Here is a 20,588-nt window from a genome sequence, read left to right as displayed (position 1 = left end):
GGTTGTAAATTTTTGCGACCGCCCTTTTGTACGAGAGGGCTCTTACATGTGCGCTGGCGCGCCGTTCTTCCAGCAGATCGAGGGCTGCTCGAAGTCCTTCATCTGAAGCCTCTTCGTCGTAGCTTCGTGTCCGGAGGGTGGTGATGGCTACCTCGGGTGGCAGGACAGCCTCAGTTCCGAACGCGAGGCTGTATGGGGATTCTCCGATTGCGGTTTTGGGAGTGGTGCGTAGCGACCATAGCACGCTGGGGAGCTCTTCTGTCCAGGTCGATCGGGCAGCGGACACTCTTCTTTTGAGTCCATCCAGGATGGACCGGTTGGTTACCTCCGCTAGCCCGTTGGTCTGAGGATGGGCCACCGAACTGAACCTCAGCTGGATGCCATGATCGGCACAGAACTCCCGGAATCTTCTGCCGGCAAACTGAGGTCCATTGTCTGTGATGATGGCCTTGGGCAACCCGAACCGAGTTACTAGGTTCTTCCACACGAATTTCTCCACTTGATGTTCCGTGATCGTCGCCAGTGGTTCGGCCTCGACCCACTTCGTGAAATAGTCCACCCCCACGATTATGTACTTCCGCTGTCCAGAGGCTGGTAGGAAGGGTCCGAGCAGGTCCAAACCCCACTGCGCGAATGGCCACGCGTAGTCGATGGGACTAAGCGGAACTACGGGCTATCTGGGTGCGCGGGCGTGCTGCTGGCACAAACTGCACCGTCGAACGTAGGCTTTGGCGTCCAGGCACATGGTCGGCCAGTAGTAGCCTTGACGGAGTATCTTGTGCGCCAAGGTTCGCCCGCCGATATGCTCACCGCATACCCCCTCGTGGGTTTCGGTTAGAACCGTCTGGGCTTCGTCAGGCTCTAAACACCGCAGGAGGGGATAGGTGAAGGACCGTTTGTAGAGGCAGCCACACTCCACGGTGTACCATGCGTGCGTACGTTGCAGGCGCCGAGCCGCGACTTCGTCGAGGGGGAGGGTTCCATCTTGCTTGAAGCGCAGCAACTCTTGTACCCACGTGGTCGGCGCGCCGCCTGGGGCTGTAGTTGCTATTTCGACGGCGCGGGCGGGGAGCTCCTCGACCTCTGGCCATGCTTCGGAGATCGGTTTCGACGCCAGCTTAGCTAGTGCGTCGGCTCGCTTGTTCTCCTCCCTCGGAATGTTAGATAGTGTAAAATAGCGAAACTTGGCGGTTAGGTCCCTTACCCGTGCCAGGTATTTTGCCATGGTCGCGTCCCGAGCTTCGTATCCGCCGTTGAGCTGCTCGGCCACAAGTTACGAGTCGGTGAGGACGCGTATTGCGACCACCTGCATCTCGAGGGCCAGCTCCAGCCCTGCTAGGAGCACCTCGTACTCCGTCTCGTTGTTGGTGGCTTTGAATCCGAAGCGAAGGGATCGCTCGAACGAGCGTCCATCGGGGGCGAGGAGGATTAGCCCTACGCCGGCGCCCTTTGGGTTGGTCGAGCCGTCGACGTGTAGGGTCCAAGCTTCGGGAGCCTGCTCGAGATCTACGTCCTCCAGCTGCGTTAGCTTCGCAATGAAGTCGGCTACCACCTGGGCCTTGATGGCGGTCTTGGGCGAGTAGCTTATGTCATGTTCGCCGAGCTCCACCGCCCATTTGAGGAGCCGTCCTGCCACATCAAATTTTGTTAAGACCTGCCGAAGGGGTTGGTCGGTGATGACCTCCACCGGGTGTGCCTAGAAGTAGGGGCGCAACTTCCGAGCTGAGAGCACTAGGGCGAGCGCGAGTTTCTCTATCGGCGGGTAATGCTCCTCAGGTCCACTCAGGACGTGGCTGACGTAGTAGATCGGGAGTTGTTGGCCGGAGCTTTCTTTGACCAGGACGGAGCTGACTGCATGCTGGGAGGCCGCCAGGTAGAGGCCCAGCTTCTCGCCCGGAGAGATGGAGGCGAGCCGGGGGAGGCTGGCCATGTGCTGTTTTATCTGTTTGAAAGCTTCCTCGCATTCTGATGTCCACTGGAAGCTCTTTGGGCTTTTGAGCGCCTTGAAGAATGGGAGGCAGCGATCGCCCGATCGGGCGAGGAAGCGAGACAGAGCGACAAGTCTTCCGTTAAGTCGCTGCAGGTTTTTAACCGTCCGGGGAGACTGCATATTGATTATAGCTTAGACCTTCTCTGGGTTAGCGTCGATTCCTCTCTCGTGCACGATGTACCCGAGGAACTTCCCGGAGGTGACACCGAAAGCGCACTTTGTGGGGTTGAGCCGCATGCCGAACTTACGTAGCGTGGCGAAGGCCTCGGCCAGGTCGGCAAGGTGTGTCCTGGCCTCTTGGCTTTTTACGATCATGTCGTCTACGTAGACTTCCATGTTCCTTCCTATTTGATGGGCGAACATCTTGTTTACCGTTCTCTGGTATGTGGCCCCAGCATTTTTCAGCCCGAACGGCATGACTTTGTTGAAGTACACGCCTTGATTGGTAAGGAAGGCCGTGTGCTCTCTGTCTCCGGGCGCCATCTTGATCTGGTTATACCCTGAGTAGGCATCCATAAAAGGGAGTCGCGTGTGACCGGCCGTTACGTCGACCAGCTGGTCGATCTTCGGGAGGGGGTAGCAGTCTTTAGGGCACGCGTCATTGAGACTGGTGTAGTCAACACACATCCTCCAGCTTCCATTGTGTTTCTTTACGAGGACTACATTGGACAGCCACCGAGGATATTTGGTTTCTTCTATGAAGCCCGCGGCCAGGAGTCGGTCCACCTCTTCTTGTATTGCACGTTGTCGGTCAGGGGCCTGGCGCCGGGCCTTTTGTTTCACGGGGCGAGCGTCAGGTGGGATGTTGAGGTGGTGCTCCGCGATCTCGGGGTTGACACCCGTCATGTCCGATGGGGACTAGGCGAAGACGTCGGCATTTTCCCATAGGAGACCGACGAGCTGCTCCCGTTCCTGCTCTGGCAGCTCCGCTCCGATCTTCACGGTCTGGTCTGGTCGGGCTTCCATCAAAGGAACGTCAACGATGGACCCCCTCGGCTCGGGATGAGGAGTTAGTTTTTTCGTTTCCCGCGGATCTGTCAGGGGTGGCTCGGTCCTGGCTTTCTTGCCCAATGATACGGCGGTAAGGTAGCACCGCCTGGACTCTCGGGGGCTTCCCGTGGCTTCCCCGACCCCATCGTGAGTCGGGAATTTAATGGTCTGGTAGTAGGTCGAGACAACCGCTCTGACCTTGTTGAGGGTCGGCCGGCCGAGTATGGCGTTGTAGGCGGTGGGGAGGTCGACCACCAGGAAAGTGGTCATCATCGTCTTCGACTTCGGTGGGGTCCCCAGAGTCAAGGGCAAAGTAATGGCCCCCAGGGGGGATACTGAATCTCCCGTGAAACCGGTGAGCGCCGAGCGCATCGGGCTCAGGTTCTCCGTGGCCAAGCCCAGCTTCTGAAAGGCGTCGAAGTAGAGTATGTCGGTCGAGCTCCCTGTGTCGACCATGATCCTCCTCATCTGCGCGTTGGCCACCCTGGCGGATATTACCAAGGCGTCGTCGTGGTCGGGTCGCTTGGCTGCTCCGGTTGGGAAGGTAATCTCGGGCTCCGGCTCGTGCCCCGAGGCTTCGTCGGGGGCAGCTCGGGTGTATGCCTTCCTGCCTGACGTGGAGCCTCCTCCTGATGTGAGGCCCCCGGCTATCACATCGATGTGCCGCTCGACGGGACCCTCTGGGCGAGGCAACTGCTCTTTGTTTGGCCGGAGGTACTGGCCGAGGTGTCCTCTGAGGATGAGCTCTTCGATTTGCCTCTTTAACTCGTAGCATTGCTCAGTGTCGTGCCCATGCTGCCGATGAAATCGGCAATATCTTGATCGGTCTGCGAGCTCCCGCGGGTTCCTCATCGGGCGAGGGTCCTTGAGCAGCCCCTTCCCCTTCTCGTGCAGGAATATTTCAGTCCGGGATGAATTCAAGGCGGGAAGAGGAGGCCTCGGGTCAGGTCTGTCCAACTTTCGTAGGGAGGCGACGGGTTGTTACTGTCGGGGCGGTTCTGACTTGACCTTTTTGTGTTCCTCCCGTCTTCCAGCCATCCAAGTCTCCGCGGCGATAAACTGACTGGCACGCTGGAGCATCTCGGGGACCGCGATGGGGGGTCACTCCACGAGCGACCAGAAGAACCTGGAGGGTCGCAGGCCTGTCATGAATGCCTGCATCAAGAAAGAGGGGTGAGCATCCGACAATCTACGGATTTGGGTCGTGAATCGGTTCACAAAATGGGAGAGGGGCTCGTCCTCCTTCTGGTTGAGCCCGAGGAGCAATGCCATGGACAGCTTAGGCCGGGCGTACGCCAGAAAGTTAAGCTCAAAATCCTTGGCGAGCTGGTCGAAGGAGGCGACGGTCCCTGGTTTCAGGCTGCTGTACCACGTGCGGGCCGGTCCCCGTAGAGTTGTGGGAAATGCCCTGCACATCAGGGCGTCAGAAGTCCCGAATAGTGCCATCTGGGCGCAAAAAGCGGCTACGTGGTCTGTCGGGTCGGTGGCGCCGTCATACGCATCTAGAGTGGGAAGGCGGAAGTGCGATGGGATCGCCTGATCTTGTGTCTCGGGGGTGAACGGAGATCCCTGGCGTCCGTCCACCCCGAGCTCTCCCTTTGACTTGCGGACTTCCTGTTGTACCTCGTCAAGCCTTTGACTGACGAGGCGTAGCTGAGCTCGTAGGGCATTAGTCGAGTCGGCGGTCGGAGCCTCGGGCTCGGTTCGGCTCGCCGTGTCTTCCGCTTCTCGGCTCCCGGGCAGAGCTGCGGGGTTTTGAGGTGAGACGGGAGGCTCAGGGGGTGGTGCGTGAGTCTGGACAGGGGTCTCTCGTTGCGGCGAGGGCCGGGTCGCATGTGGAGGGGTCCACCAGGAAACGAGCGGGATGATGGTCTGGACCATGGTGGTCAGGGTCCGGACTTGGTGGGCGAGGTCGTGAAAAGCTTCGGGCGATACCGACGATGGGCCGAGGGTGCGCCGTCGGGAGGCGACAAGCCTGGGTCATTGAACAGTTGCCAGTAGCGTTCCGACTCCGCTGCGGGGCGTTCGTCGCGAGCTTCGTCGTGTGGGGGGTGTTCCCCCGAGGCGGGGAGCTCAGCGGTTGAGGACTCGCCGAGGTGGATTCGCTGGTCACCTGACATTTGGAGCCCTCCTTCTAGCGCCAATCTGTTACGGTAAGTAACTTTTTAGCCTTGACCTCGGGGCCGACACGGCTGGTTCAAGGCTCCAAATGGCTAGGTTCAGACGTGGTTCCTCCTTGGGGTCCTGAGATGGCAGACGCAGTGGGCCTGGCTGGGAAGCTCCGCCATGCCGGGAGGGCACTGCTACGGTCGCGTACCTGCACACAAGTCGGGTCGATAGCTCGGCCCGACCCCTCCGACGATCGAGTCAGTGATGTGGAGTGGGGTGTTGAGTGAGAGAGCCCCTTGCCCCTTCTTCGTTAGGAATCAGGGGGTATTTATAAGCGGGTTCGACATTACCTGATGTGCCACACTGCCAGAGCAGGGTCGTACCTCTGATGGCGTCTGTCGCTGTCGTGGTCGTTGCGTGGAGGACCGGGCTACCGCAGGGTATGGGGGGTGTCAGCCAATGCCTCCCCCTGTCTCGGCCGATCGTGGGGGTTCCGCCGGGGGGGGTCGTTTGGGTACGTTCGATATGGGCGTGTGTCGTGTCGTTGTTAATGCTCGTTCTGGGGTAGTGCGCCGCACAAGACCTCCGTCGCGAGGGGTATGTTACGTCGAATCCGGGGTGTTACGTCAAATCAATTAACTACCCCTATCAGTTGTTGTCTCCGAAGGTGACGTACCCTTCTTCTTTGCTAGTGAGCATAGAAAAATGAGATGGATCTCCAGTCATATGTCTTGAGCATCCACTATCTAGATACCATCTCTTGCTCCTAGCTTGTGATGGTGCATGTTTCTACAAGAAGGGATTATTTTTAGGTACCCATTTTCTTTTGGGTGCCTTAAAAACTTATTCATCATATTGCATAGAATTGATCATGGTTCCTTTAGGAACCCAAATTAGTTTGTTCGGACTAATTTTTTTGAATGGACATTTATAAGTTTTATGTCCATATTTGCAACAAAAGTTGTAATTGCTTTGGTGCCGAACATGTAAGACGGGGCCTTTAATGAAAGTGGTTGGAGTTTGGTGAGGACTTCTCACAAATCCGATTCCACTTCCTTTAGGAACATGACCCTTATTTGTAAGGATCATGTTCAAAGATTTGCTACCAACCTCGAATTTCTTCAATGTGTCCTTAAGTAGCAAGTTCTCCTTTTGGAGAGATTCTAGATCATGGCATTTTATACATGGAGCTAAACTATCATGATATTCAGTTTTTAATTTATCGATATCACAAGTGACACTATCATGCTCCTTTTTTAGCAATTTGTATTTTCTACTAATTATCTTACATTCATCAAATAACTCATGGAAAGCATTTAATAATTCATGATAAGGTAAATCTGCATCAATTAAATCTGTTACCTCTTCTCCGATGGCCATTAGGGCGTAATGAGCAACTTGCTCGGTGTTGGACTCCTCTTCTTCGGAAGCGCTTGAATCATCCCACGTTGCCATGAGCGCCTTCTTCTTTGATGTTCTCTTTTTGGCTTGAGGACAATCGTTCTTGTAGTGTCCCGATTTTTTGCATTCATAGCAAATCACTTTGTCCTTCTTTTGTTCGAATTTATTTTTTGTATTATTTTTAGATTTGTTCTTTCTTAAATATTTTTTAAATTATTGAGTCAAAAGTGCAATGTCATTGTCACTATCCTCATCACTTGATGTTCCTTTCAAGTGGTCTTCTTGTGATTTGAGTGTCATATCCTTCCTGATCTTTGGAAGGGGGTTCTCGAGCTCGTCATGAGCTTGACATGTCATTTCGTAGGTCATTAGAGACCCAATGAGTTCTTCAAGAGGGAATGTTTTAAGGTCTTTGGCCTCTTGAATGGCCGTAACTTTTGGATCCCAACTTTTAGGGAGGGATCTTAAGATTTTAGTTACTAGTTCAAAGTTAGTAAAATCTTTACCAAGAGCTTTGAGTCCATTGATGACATTCGTAAATCGGGTGTACATGTCTCCGATGGACTCACTTGGTTTCATTCGGAAAAGTTCGTAAGAGTGCACAAGGATGTTGATTTTGGACTCTTTCACTCGGCTAGTGCCTTCATGAGTGACCTCAAGATTTCTCCAAATATCAAAAGCCGAATCACAAATTGAAACACGATTAAATTCATTTTTGTCTAGTGCATAAAACAAGGCATTCATAGCCTTTGCGTTTAAAGCAAAAACCTTCTTCTCCGATTCATTCCATTCGCTCATCGGAAGAGAAGATTTTTGAAATCCGTTTTCAATAATAGTCTAAAGCTCGAAATCCATGGAAACGAGGAAGATCCTCATATGAGTCTTCCAATAAGTATAATCCGACTCCTTAAATAAGGGTGGACGTGTGATAGAATGACCCTCATGTATGCCGGAGTTAGCCATCTCTCTTGGGTATTAAACCAAATATGAGAGTGAGCCTAGCTCTGATACCAATTGTTAGGATCGGAGCGGCACTAAGAGGGGGGGGTGAATTAGTGCAGCGGTAAAGTGCGATAAACTATTGACAATTTAAACACTTTCGGAAACTTCATACGATAAAAGCAACGTTTTCGTTTGAAACCGTTTCGATTGCGTTATAACTTGAAGGGATAAGTAAGATGGAGACAAAGAAGTAGAGCATTAAAGTGCAAATGGTTTGCAGTAATATAAATGATAATAAGTAAATGCAAACTAGAGATCACGCCGATTTTACAGTGGTTTGGTCAAATGACCTACATCCACTTGCGAGGCCCCTCTTCGATGAGGCTCCCACCTTCCACTAGCAAATCTCTTGAAGGGGAAGGGTAAATACCCCTCTTACAACTTTTTACAAGCGGTTCACTCTCTTACAGATTTTCAGCAAGAAAGAAGGAGGTGAACACTAGCAAATTGAAAACAAGACTAGCAAAGACTTTTCTAAGACCTTTCTCTCAATCGATTACTTTTCAAAAAGTTGTAATCTCAGTTGAGATTTGAGGGGTATTTATTGGCCTCAAGAGGATTCAAATTTGGGCTCCAAAATTTGAATTCTCTTTGGGTTCCCGATGCTGGCGGTGCCACCGCCTGTTAGTGGCGGTGCCACCGCCCAGCTCTCGGGTGCTAGGCGGTGCAACCGCCTAGTCTGGCGGTGCCACCGCCAGACCCTTCGGTTCACTTGTTGGGCTTCAAATTTAGCCCAAACCAAGTCTAATTTTGGGCCCAATTGGCCCCTAACCAGGATATAGGATTATCTCGTAATCCTAATCCTAATTACAAGTGAACTACATAACAAAACACATCCTAAGCAAGTTTTCAACCGTGAACGTCGAGTCTTGTTCCGGCGAGCTTTCCGACGAACTTCTTCCGACGGACACCCAGCAAGCTCCCGAACTTGTGATGACTTTAACAAGTAGCCGAGCCTTCTCGGTGATCTCCATGAACCTTCGACGATCTCTTCGGCGAACTTCCAAAAATTCCGACAAGTTCCCGATTTCTTCTCGGTTGGTTCCGGCAGCATCTCCGACGATTCTTCGGACTCTTAAACGTCCATCGAACTTGACTCCGGTATTCTTGCTTTGTATTTTCTGGTTATCATAGTTAATCCTGCACACTTAACTCAATAATATAGATTAGATCAATTAACCCATCAATTGATTTTATCATCAAAATCTGAGATTCAACAGTGGGATGACTCAAGCGCGTCCGAAGTAGAGGAGTCCAACACCGAGCAAGTTGCTCATTACGCCTTAATGGCCATCGGAGAGGAGGTAACGAATTTAATAGATGCAGATTTATCGTTTGATGAATTATTAAATGCCTTCCATGACTTATTTGATGAATGCAAGATTATTAGTAGAAAATATAAATTGCTAAAAAATGAGCATGATATTCTTACTTGTAATTTCGATAAGTTAAAAACAGAATATCATGATAGTTTAGGTTCATGCATAAAATGCCATGATCTAGAAACTCTCCAAAAGGAAAACTTGCTACTTAAGGACACCTTGAAAAAATTCGAGGTTGGTAGCAAGTCCTTGAACATGATCCTTGGAAACAAGGGTCACGTTCCCAAAAGAAGTGGAATCGGATTTGTGAGAAGTCATCACCAAAATCCAACCACCTTCATGAAAGGCCCCATCTTACATGTTCGACACCAAAGCAAATGCAACTTTTGTTGCAAACTTGGACACAAAACACATTATTGTCCATTCAAGAAAATTAATCAGAATAAATTAATTTGGGTTCCTAAAGGGACCATGATAAATTCTATGTAAAATGATAAACAATGTAGATCTATTTTTTAAGCACCCAAAAGCAAATGGGTACCTAAAGATCATCCTTTCTTGTAGAAACCTATACCATCACAAGCTAGGAGCAAGAGATGGTACCTTGATAGTGGATGCTCAAGGCATATGACCGGAGATCCATCTCAATTCTCTAAGCTCACTAGAATAGACGAAGGCTATGTCACCTTCGGAGACAACAAAAAGGGTAAAATCATTGGCAAAGGAACCATAGGTAACAAATCCAACTTCTTTATCGAAGATGTTTTGTTAGTTGATGGTTTAAAACATAACCTCTTGAGCATTAATCAATTATGTGATAAAGGATATATTATCAAATTCAAATCTAATGCTTGCATCATTGAAAAACCACATAAAAACACGTCTATGATTGCATTAAAACAAAATAACGTATACACTATTGACATCAATGATTTGTGTAATGAAATGTGTTTTTCAGATTTGAATGAGGATGCTTGGCTATGGCATAGAAGATTAGGTCATGCTAGCATGAAACTAATCACTCAAATATCATCTAAAGAACTTGTAAGAGAAATCCCTCATATCAAGTTCATCAAAGATAATGTATGTGATGCTTGCCAATTAGGTAAACAAATTAAGGGTAGTTTCAAATCTAAGAATCAAATAAGCACCTCTAGGCCTTTACAATTGATCCATATGGACTTGTTTGGACCAATCTCTACATCAAGCCTAGGAGGTAGCAAATATGCCTTCGTCATTATGGATGACTATAGCAGATACACATGGACTTACTTCTTAAAACAGAAAAATGAATGCTTTAGATATTTTACCAAGTTTTGTAAACTTGTTCAAAATGAGAAGGGTTCTATGATTTCATCAATTAGAAGTGATCACGGTGGTGAATTTCAAAACCATGATTTTCAAGAATTTTGTGAACTCAATGGATACAACCATAATTTCTCTACTCCTAGAAATCCTCAACAAAATGGAGTAGTAGAAAAAAAAAATCGAAATTTACAAGAAATGGCAAGAACCATGTTGAATGAACATAGCCTACCCAAATACTTTTGGGCCGAAGCAGTAAACACTGCATGCTATATTTTGAATAGAGTTCTAGTAAGACCCTTACTCACCAAAACTCCCTATGAGTTATGGAACAACAAAAAACCCAATGTTTCATATTTTAAAGTCTTTGGGTGTAAGTGTTTTATCTTGAATGAAAAAGATAACTTAGGAAAATTTGATGCTAAATCCAATGAAGGAATCTTTCTTGGTTATTCTTCGATTTCTAAAGCTTTTCGTATCTTCATTAAAAGAACTTTAATTATTGAAGAATCCATTCATGTTGTTTTCAATGAGATTTTCGAAATCAGGAAAAACGATTTTGATGATGATGTTAATTTTGATTCCTTGAATTTAAATGAAACCCCGTCTCCAACTAGCAACTTGGATGCATCCACTTCCGAAACATCCTTACCTAAGGATTGGAAGTATGTAGATGCTCATCCTAAGGAGCTAATCTTAGGAGACATATCAAAGGGGGTACAAACACGTTCTTCTCTTAAAAATTTTGGTGCCAATGCCGCTTTTCTCTCCCAAATTGAAACCAAATGTGTTGACGAAGCCATGAAAGATGATTCATGGATTATCGCAATGCAAGATGAATTAAATCAATTTGAGATAAATGAGGTGTGGAAGCTTGTTCCTAGGCCAACTGACCATTTAGTTATTGGTACTAAATGGGTTTTTAGAAACAAGCAAGATGAATATGGCATCGTGGTTAGAAACAAGGCTAGATTAGTGGCCAAAGGTTTCAACCAAGAAGAAGGTATCGATTACGAAAAAACCTTCGTTCTTGTGGCTCGATTAGAAGTCATAAGTATGCTCCTTGCCTACGCTAGTAGTAATAATTTTAAGTTGTTTCAAATGGATGTTAAAAGCGCTTTTCTTAATGGCTTTATTTCCGAAGAAGTCTATGTTGAACAACCTCCTGGATTTAAAAATAATAGCCTCCCTAATCATGTGTTTAGATTAACTAAAGCTCTCTATGGTTTAAAACAAGCTCCGAGGGCTTGGTATAAGAGACTTAGTTCTTTTCTTATTGAAAATAATTTCACAAAAGGCAAGGTTGATACTACATTGTTCATCAAGAATTTTAAAAATAATTTTCTCATTGTTTAGATTTATATTGATGATATTATCATTGGTTTTACGAATGAATCTCTTTGTGAATCTTTTGCTAAAACTATGAGTCTTGAATTCGAAATGAGTTTAATGGGAGAATTAACATTCTTCTTAGGCTTATAAATCAAACAACTAAGCAATGGCATCTTTATTAGTCAAACTAAATATGCTATGAATTTGCTGAAAAAGTTTAATATGAATAGCTCAAAAGCTATTAACACTCCTATGAGCACCTCCACTAAGTTAGAAATTGATGAAAGTGGAGAAAGCTTCGATCAAAAAACTTATAGGGGCATGATAGGAAGTTTACTTTACCTCACTACAACTAGACCAGATATCATGTTCAGTATAGGACTTTGTGCTAGATTTCAATCAAACCCTAAGATATCTCATCTCAAAGCAGTTAAAAGAATACTTAGATATCTTAATGGTACCACAAATCTAGGATTATGGTACCCAAAATCAGAGAATCTTGAGTTAATTGCTTATGCTAATGCGGACTTTGCTGGCTGTAGACTAGATAGAAAAAGCACATCAGGAACATGTCAATTTTTAGGACATGCCCTTGTTTCCTGGTCATCTAAGAAACAAAAATCGGTTGCACTATCAACAACCGAAGCTGAATATATTGCAGCAAGTGCATGCTGTGCACAAGTTGTATGGATGAAAAACACCTTAGAAGATTATAAAGTTCATCTTAAAAATATTCTCATTAAATGTGATAACACAAGTGCAATATGCTTAATGAATAATCCTATACAACACTCAAGAACAAAACATATTGATATTAGACATCACTTTATACGAGATCATGTTACTAATCATGATGTAATCATAGAGTTCATTGATACTAAACATCAACTAGCTGATATTTTTACAAAACCTCTAAGTGAAGAACAATTTGATTTCATAAGAAGAGAATTAGGAATGTTGATGTGTCTGAATACATAAACTAGTTAAAATTATTTTTCGGACTTTATTGAATTATCAAATCACTTGATTGCCATTACATGCCTAAATAACATGCTGAAAATTATGTGTTGAATACAAAAATTTCCATAACAATAAGCATGTTTTGTCTTCATGATTGTATTTGAAAATCTATAGCATAGTCTTGTCCGAATGCATGAAAATGTTAATTTCATTTTCGGATTCGCTTAACAATTGGTATCCTAACAATCGGATTTTCTCATACACTTATGAAAAATATTTTTCTGAAATGGATTTGATGAAATGATTCCTGCTTATAAATTCCATCTTGAAATATGGATGATAGTGTTTTTACTTGCAAAGATTTGTTTCACATACATATCTTGATCCTTGTAAAAATGAAGCATGATTTAATCTCTTATCGATTTTAACTTCACTCAAAGTAAAATCACAAATAGCCTTCCTCCTTCATGCAAAAAGATTATAACAAATAAAAAGGAAGAAGTATTCAAAGCAATCTACATATCATGCTTTCCTTTATATGCTTGTATAATTGATTTCCTATCACTTACTATTGGAAAATAACATGAACCTAGTAAAGGCATGAACAACTATCACACTTATGCTCAAAATTTGTTTATATTGTTCTCCTGGTATCACAATTACCACACTTTTTGTTGATGACAAAGGGGGAGAAATATATAAGTATTAATGTCATGCTTGCATCACCAAGAGATATATGAATTGATACTATGATTGCTATAATTTGCATTATGCCTTGTTTGTATCATGTAATAATATCAAAATCTTACTTCGCAGTTTTACATGTTGATATCTTACAATATGATGACTTGTTACTATTACCATCATTCAAACTTGTTATGTAAAATTTGAAAATGAATGTCAAGCCTTGACATCATCTTCAGAGAGAAACATCATGATGGGAATTATGATGGGAGTATTGATAAGTTTAAATGATTTTAACTTATCAATATGTCTCTTGAATTCAAAGGTTTTGAATTCAAGAATGACTTATCTCAAGTATGGCATATAGACAGGGGGAGTTAAGGTTAACTCCATTATCAATTGATTGTCATCATCAAAAAGGGGGAGACTGTTGAATCTCGGATTTTGATGATGAAGTTAATTGTCATTTGTTATCTAATCTATATGTTGAGATAAGTGTGCAGGATTAACTACGATGAAAATAAGATATGCAGCAGGAGTTACGCCGGAGTCAAGACAATGATCACGTTGGGAGTTCGAGAGTTCGACGGAAGTTCGGACAGTCGTCGGAGGTTCTACGGGAACAAATCCGAGAAGTCCATGAGCTTGCCAAAGAAGCTCATCGGAACTCGCCAGGTGGATCGTCGCATGTCCAGGAGTTTGCCGGAAGTCCGCAGGAGCATCACCGAGGGTTCATCGGATGATCGACGGAAGTTCGCCGAAAGCTCACCGGAAGAAGCGATTGACGCACCAGAGCAAGTTAGGAAATATCGTAGTTAGCACAATGATTAAGTTGGAAATGGGAGGTGATCCCATTAACTTAATCTTGGGGCAATTGGGCCCCTGAAAAACCCAAATTGGGCCGAATGGATCAACCCATTCGGACCCTGATTTTTGCTAGGCGGTTGAACCGCCCAAGCCAGGCGGTGGCACCGCTTGGGCTCAGTCTCCGAGCGAGACTGAGCGGTGCAACCGCCCCTGACAGGCGGTGGCACCGCTTGGGCTCGGTCTCCGAGCTCTGGCTGAGCGGTGCAACCGCCTCAGTAAGGCGATGGCACCGCTTGAGCTCGGTCTTCGAGCTCTGGCAGGAGGTGCAACCGCCCCTGATAGGAGGTGGCACTGCCTAGAGGCTCAGTCTTCGAGCTCTGCCAGGCGGTGCAACCGCCTCAGTCAAGCGGTGCAACCGCCAGATCTCGGAATTCCAGGAATTGACAGTTTTGAGCTCCAAATTCAAACTGGGTTGGGGCCTATAAATACCCCACCCTTTCAGCACTGAAAGGGCACCCAGAAACCACCGAAATTCTGATTTTACTTTGTGATTTTTAGAGCTCAAAAGTGTTGTATGAGTTGAAAGTTCTTCTTCCTCTTTTCTTCCAAGTTCTAATCTGTTAAGAGAGGAAAGGAAATTCTATAAGGGTTGTCTCCTAAGCCCGTCAAAAGGAGTGAAACTGTAAAAGGGTGGTTGGCCTTCGCCTATTGAAGGAAGGCCTCTAGTTGACGTCGGTGACCTCGTCGGTGGAGGAAGCCAAAAGTGGAGTAGGTCAAGATTGACCGAACCACTCTAAATCTCGGTTTGCATTTACTTTGAGCATCTTATCTTTACTGCAAACCTCCTCAAAAGCTTACTGCCTTCTGCGCATTTGCTTTAATTGTCTCATCTTGATCAAAGCATCCTGCGTCACTCAAAATGTAGATTAAAACATAAGCATATATCAAGTGGTTTTATCATCAAAATATGAGATTCAAAAGAGTCGCCTTAGTTCCTCCATCAAATGCTTCTCCGAGATAAGGTGCATGTGCCCAGAAGCTCCCTTCGTCTTTGGCACCATGCAAGATGAGTCCGCTCCATCAGAATGAAGGACCCATGGAATAACATGATCCTGCTCTTGCCTCTATAAGAGTTCATGTCCTTGACCTTTGTCCAAGGAAAGCTTTGTGCCTCTGCTCTATGTTCCATCTTCTATATCTGCTCCCTTCATGCGGCTTGGGTACTTCGCTAAGTTACACCCAAGTTGCTCCTCTCCTCATTTTGCATTGAGTTGATGGTGGCTCTCGTGCCCACCATTCCATAGGTCAGCCCTCTCTTGAGTCTGATATCTATATCGACTCCAAGTGTACCTTCATTTGTATTGCTTTGGGTCACTCTCCTACTTGATCTCACAATGCATTCTCTTAAGCGAGATCATGCGACGACTCCTCGCCGCTCGCTCAATCTATTGAGCTTCGTGGAGTTGTTATTTTTGAGGTACTCCTCCTTAACATGTGTGGTCTATTGCACGTGATTCTCCCTCTAGAGAGCTGGGAGTTATCCCTCCTGGATATCTATTTTGTTAGAGCCACATCTCTCTTCATTTTCTTCTCTTTGAAAGCTTCGAAGACCACTATCTCTTTGGACTATTCCAACTTGCTGAACAAACTGTGTATTGTTCTGCCTCCTATTAGATTGTGACTCTACGTCAATACAGCCCCCCATTGCACCACTCAAGGCCTAACAACATGCTGAACTTGCTGTACACTTCAGCCTCCTACAGATATACCCTTCATATGCCGAAGAAAAAGTTTCAATGCTCTATGGTGTAGAGTTTCAATCGCCTTGGGATGGCCGCGAATATTCCATCGTCTGCATATAAGTCCTTGCATGAGTATTGAATTCTTCGAGTTAGCAATTCCTCTCACCTCTATGAGCTTTGCACACAACTCTTTCGGTCGCTGAGCAACTCATTCCACCTTGCATGGTCTCATCTTTTACCAAGCGCCTCGCTTGCCTTGAATACCATCAAGTATAGTTGTCAATGTCAAGTCATAACTCGAACTTAGCCATCCCAACCTTTGTGTGTTATGCATTCTTCCAAGCTTGCTTATTCTCATTGTGCCTTTTACGCGAAGGGTTGGCCATTCCTCTGAATGCCAATCTTAGATGCTCGCTCCTCCGAGCGACTCATTTTCCCTACATCTCCATGCTCATTTTCCCCTAAACGATCGCCCGTATGCTAACTGCCCTCAAAGCAGCCCCGCTAGATCCCCCACATTTGTATGCCAAATGTCTCTATGAGCGCTTGTCCCGCTCTGATACCATCTATCATGGGTTTAGCTAGTTTTGTCGAAGTCATGCAGCACCCTTGCATGTCCGTCCGCAAAGGTCAGCGTCCCCAAAACCTCCCATGGTCCATTATGACCTACAAACGAGAAAACGGGTTAGAGAAAGCGCCTCACTTGGGATCCACAAGCAAACATTTCAGGAAACACTTCATAGATAATGTAAATTACAAATAGACTTTACAAGCTCTGAACGGTTGCACAACAAAGGGTCAAAATGGTCCACTACAGACTGAGTATCTCTCACAAATGTCCACATGACACAACCTTTATTTACAAGCGTAAGAAGGCCACCAAATCCAACTAAAATAGGGTTGTTAAGCCTTCAACCGTCCCTCTACATGCTATGCAAAGCATGAACAAACCAAAAGACACAGACATACATAAGCATTACATCAAACATCATGTTTAGAATTTTGTCCGTGACAAGAGGGCGCGGGAATTTCCTCCCTTCCCTTACGGAGAGCAACCGAAAAGCAATTGACCGGCGAGAAGAGAGACAACGACGGATAGAAGAGACGGTGGAATCGCGAAGATGACTGAGGAGAGATTCTTGTCGAGCGAGGGTATTATTATCATTATAAGATATTTTCCATATACTTCAAATATATTTAACATCATAAGATATTTATATGTATGAATTATATAAGTAGTATTAATATTAGGATAAACGAGGGGAGGCATGGAGATAATAACATGGGAGGGTCAATGAGTAATGGGTGAGGTGACACGTCGGATAAAGACTAAAGGGTAAAGGTAAAGATAACAATAAACTAACAACATAAAAAGGAGGGGAGACGATAGCGAAGACAATGCAAAGTATATTGATCGCCTGTGTAATATACGAGGACGATGAGAGTAAGACGATAAGTCGAGATGTTGAGGACATAAATATCATTTAAAAAAAAAATGTTCCATAAAAAAAATTAAAAAATAGGGTATTTTATGAAAATTTAAAAAATAGGGTATTCTACGAATTTTTTTTTTTAATATGTACTTTTCATAAATTTATCCTTAATATTATAACTTCCTTATATATGATGAATTACATAATTGAAAAAATTTAATAATTTTAATGGACATGATATTTCAACGGATGTTCGAAGTTAAAACTAATTACTTGTGGAATAATGGATTGACCATTACGAATTTCTCAACAAAGACACTGAATCGTGTACATAGTGATACTCATTCCTATGTAATTAAAATTATACATGTCTCAATTGTAATTAATGATTTTAGAATTTATTCCTCTTAAATTTATTTTAGAACATATATATCCTTCAATAACCTAAAGATTTAGGCTCCTGTTAAACTATTTTATATATCATATATTAGCACTCTGATTGGCATTAATAATACCATTGACAAACTAAAATTTAATTCATGATATTTTAATACTTTATATAATTAAGGATTTTAAGATCCTGTGCATGAGCATCCATAAAAACAATCAATAATTGATCGTAGAAAATATTAGTTACTTTGAGATTAAAAAAAATACTTAAATATGTTAGAAAAAACACTCCAATGCTTTTACAAAAAGTTTTTTTACATTTAGAGTTTTGATTATAGTATCTAATTTACGGAGATTAACACGGTGAATTTTTTACATTTAGAAGAATATACATGCTAAAAATAAGTATGAAAATCACTTATTTTTTCATAAATGCTAAATGGTGAGCATATGATTTGATCCTTCGTTCTTGTTATTAAATAAACAAAAAAAATTATCGATTATATTAATTAATATCCTTAAAATTTTATCACCAAGTAACTATTGTACATTATCACCGTATCAATATTTTAGATGTGAAATAACTTATTATATATAAAAAATTTATCTTATAATTTTTTATATTATTTATAAAATTTTTCATATAATGTTATATCAAAATGTCAAATTTTGGCTAATATCTAAAAGGACTTATATTAAAGTTTGGGAGAGAGAAACTATGATATTTCACTAAATGAGTAAAGTGACAAGCATATGTGCGTAAATATACTTCGCTAAATGGGTCGCATCAAAATAAGGCCCAAATCGAGCTGGAGAAGCCTAAGCCCTTTTTCATTCGGAGATGCAACTACGACCGTCCGGTCTGCTGATCTCGCTCTCGCTCTCGGTCGCGCTCGCGGCTCTCTCCTATTTAACAGCTCTTCGTCTCCCAAACCCTACTTCGATTCTCGTTCTTGAGTTGCGGTCTGTTCGTCGGCGCACCACTCGTGAGCACCAAGATGGTGAAGGGGCGGCAAGGCGAGCGCGTGAGGTACCATCTTGTCCTCTCCTAGAAGATAATCTGCTCCTTTTCTTCATTTTGATCCCCATCAAGTCGACCTTTTTATGGTTGCTCTTGTCGGCTGATTTGAATTTCAGGTTGTACGTTCGCGGGACGATCCTCGGTTACAAGAGGCAAGTCTTGACTCCATCAACTATGGAATTTATTCCTTGATTTTATTGGATTTGTGTGTGTGTGTGTGTGTGTTTTCTATGGGGGTTGATCGGGGAATGTATGGATCAGATCGAAGTCCAACCAGTACGAGAACACCTCGCTGGTGCAGATCGAGGGCGTGAACACCAAGGAGGAGGTGGCATGGTACTGCGGTAAGAGGATGGCGTACATCTACAAGGCGAAGACGAAGACCAAGGGGACGCGGTACCGGTGCATCTGGGGCAAGGTCACGCGCCCACACGGCAACAGCGGCGTCATCCGTGCCAAGTTCAAGTCCAACCTCCCGCCTAAATCCATGGTGAGCTCGAGTCCCTGTGCTTAGTCGAGCTTCAAAGATCACATTTTTGCTTACCTTTTTTCTCTGTCTCTTTATATGTGTAGGGTGGAAAAGTCAGGGTTTTCATGTATCCCAGCAACATCTGAGGAGGTAAGCTTCCACTGCATCTGTTATTAGAATGTACTTGGATAACGTACTTGTCTGATTTTGTTATTGTGTTCTTCTTCTTAGTTATTTCTTGCTGAATGAGTATCGATTTCTGTGATTTTTCTTTCTAAGATATTGTCCATGTTGTTTTGTTGAGTATATCTCTTTATGCAATCGTCACTCTTAGTTATCATCTTTCCACTTGTGTATATGCCATCGTCTGTGAAATTTTGTTTGCTGGGCACAGAACAATGGGAATGGCTTAAGGTTTCCAACCAAATCCTCAATGTAATAATTGGCATATTGTGACATCCTGTAACAATTTATAGTTACTTTAATGCTTGTTTAGTTTATTGTTTGAGTGTAGTACCTCTTACTGATGGTTTCTTATGCTCTGAACCTAAGCTGGATGAATGATTCCTATACGATAAACATGATTGTGTGATGAGGAAGTTTTTGTTTCTTGTGATGAAAAAAAATTCAGAGCAAACACTTACAGCTCACACGACTTCCTCTGAGGTTTTCAATGTTCATATTTCATATTAACGTATCACATGAAGTTTATTCAAATGATTGAACTAAATAATTAGACTGCTTTAAGAATGGACCGAGATATTGGCGTGTATGCCACATGCTCTTCTAGATGGATGTACTTCCTTTTCCAAAAAAAACAAAAACAAAATTACGTTGATTTGTGCCACCTAACTGGAGGGAAGTAGAAGAGATTAGATCAGAAAGGTGAATAAGTGGAATGAGCCTTGTAACCCAAACGTTCTTGAGAAACCTTAAGCTCCTGTTGTGCTGGTTTCATTTGACCCAATTGGTGTTTATATGACAAGGCAATTCTTTATCCAGTTTTACACAATGTGCTGCACCTATCAATTATGTAGAAAACAAAGCACCAAATCTCAGTTGTGATAGACGCTCGGTGAGCCAGCTTGCCGTAAGCATAGTTGTGATGATCCACTTCCAATTGTTTGTTTAATACCTTTTTGCCCTTTTTCTTCACTGTTCAGGTGATTGGTGCAGCAGAGCTGATGTCTTGGTGCAGCTGCGGCTGGGTTTCTAGTGGGATTGGAGCCAAAACATTTCCTAGATATTAGGAGTATATCTATATCCTTCTTTTTGGGAAACTTGAACTTAATTTACAAGTTGGAACAACTGTATTTTGATAAGGAGAAAGTTAGCAATGGCTTAATAAAAGCTCACCATCGATGATTGCTTGCTGGTCGTTTAAGAAGATTATAATCATTTTATTTTGGGTTCCTGATTGGATAGTGTTGAACAGTGTTTTTTTAGTTTTTGGTTCTTCCATGGATAATGTGATGGCTGTTTGTATAAGATTACTTAAATAGATAAATATAATTGACAGCTCTAAATTGGATGCTATCTGCAAGAGATATTAGGAAAAAGTGTTGTTAAAAAAATTATGTTTTATTGACTATGGGTTGAACCAAAACAAAGAAAAAACAAAAATGTGTTTT

At 43.9% G+C, this 20,588-nt stretch overlaps 1 protein-coding gene across 1 annotated transcript; it reads left to right on the top strand.

The window, feature by feature from the left end:
* Positions 1-18,352: 18,352 nt before the first annotated feature.
* LOC135615237 (large ribosomal subunit protein eL33w) lies at positions 18,353-20,374 on the top strand. Its single transcript, XM_065113459.1, has 5 exons — positions 18,353-18,497; positions 18,605-18,640; positions 18,750-18,978; positions 19,062-19,107; positions 20,121-20,374. Exons 1-4 carry the CDS (start codon positions 18,466-18,468, stop codon positions 19,101-19,103), a joined length of 339 nt encoding a protein of 112 aa, XP_064969531.1. The 5' UTR covers positions 18,353-18,465; the 3' UTR covers positions 19,104-19,107; positions 20,121-20,374.
* Positions 20,375-20,588: the final 214 nt, after the last annotated feature.

The sequence above is a fragment of the Musa acuminata genome, chromosome BXJ2-6 (assembly GCF_036884655.1).
Source record: "Musa acuminata AAA Group cultivar baxijiao chromosome BXJ2-6, Cavendish_Baxijiao_AAA, whole genome shotgun sequence".
Lineage (NCBI taxonomy): Eukaryota > Viridiplantae > Streptophyta > Magnoliopsida > Zingiberales > Musaceae > Musa > Musa acuminata.
Note: the sequence above shows the minus strand (reverse complement) of the source record. Positions and strands in the feature narration are given on the sequence as shown.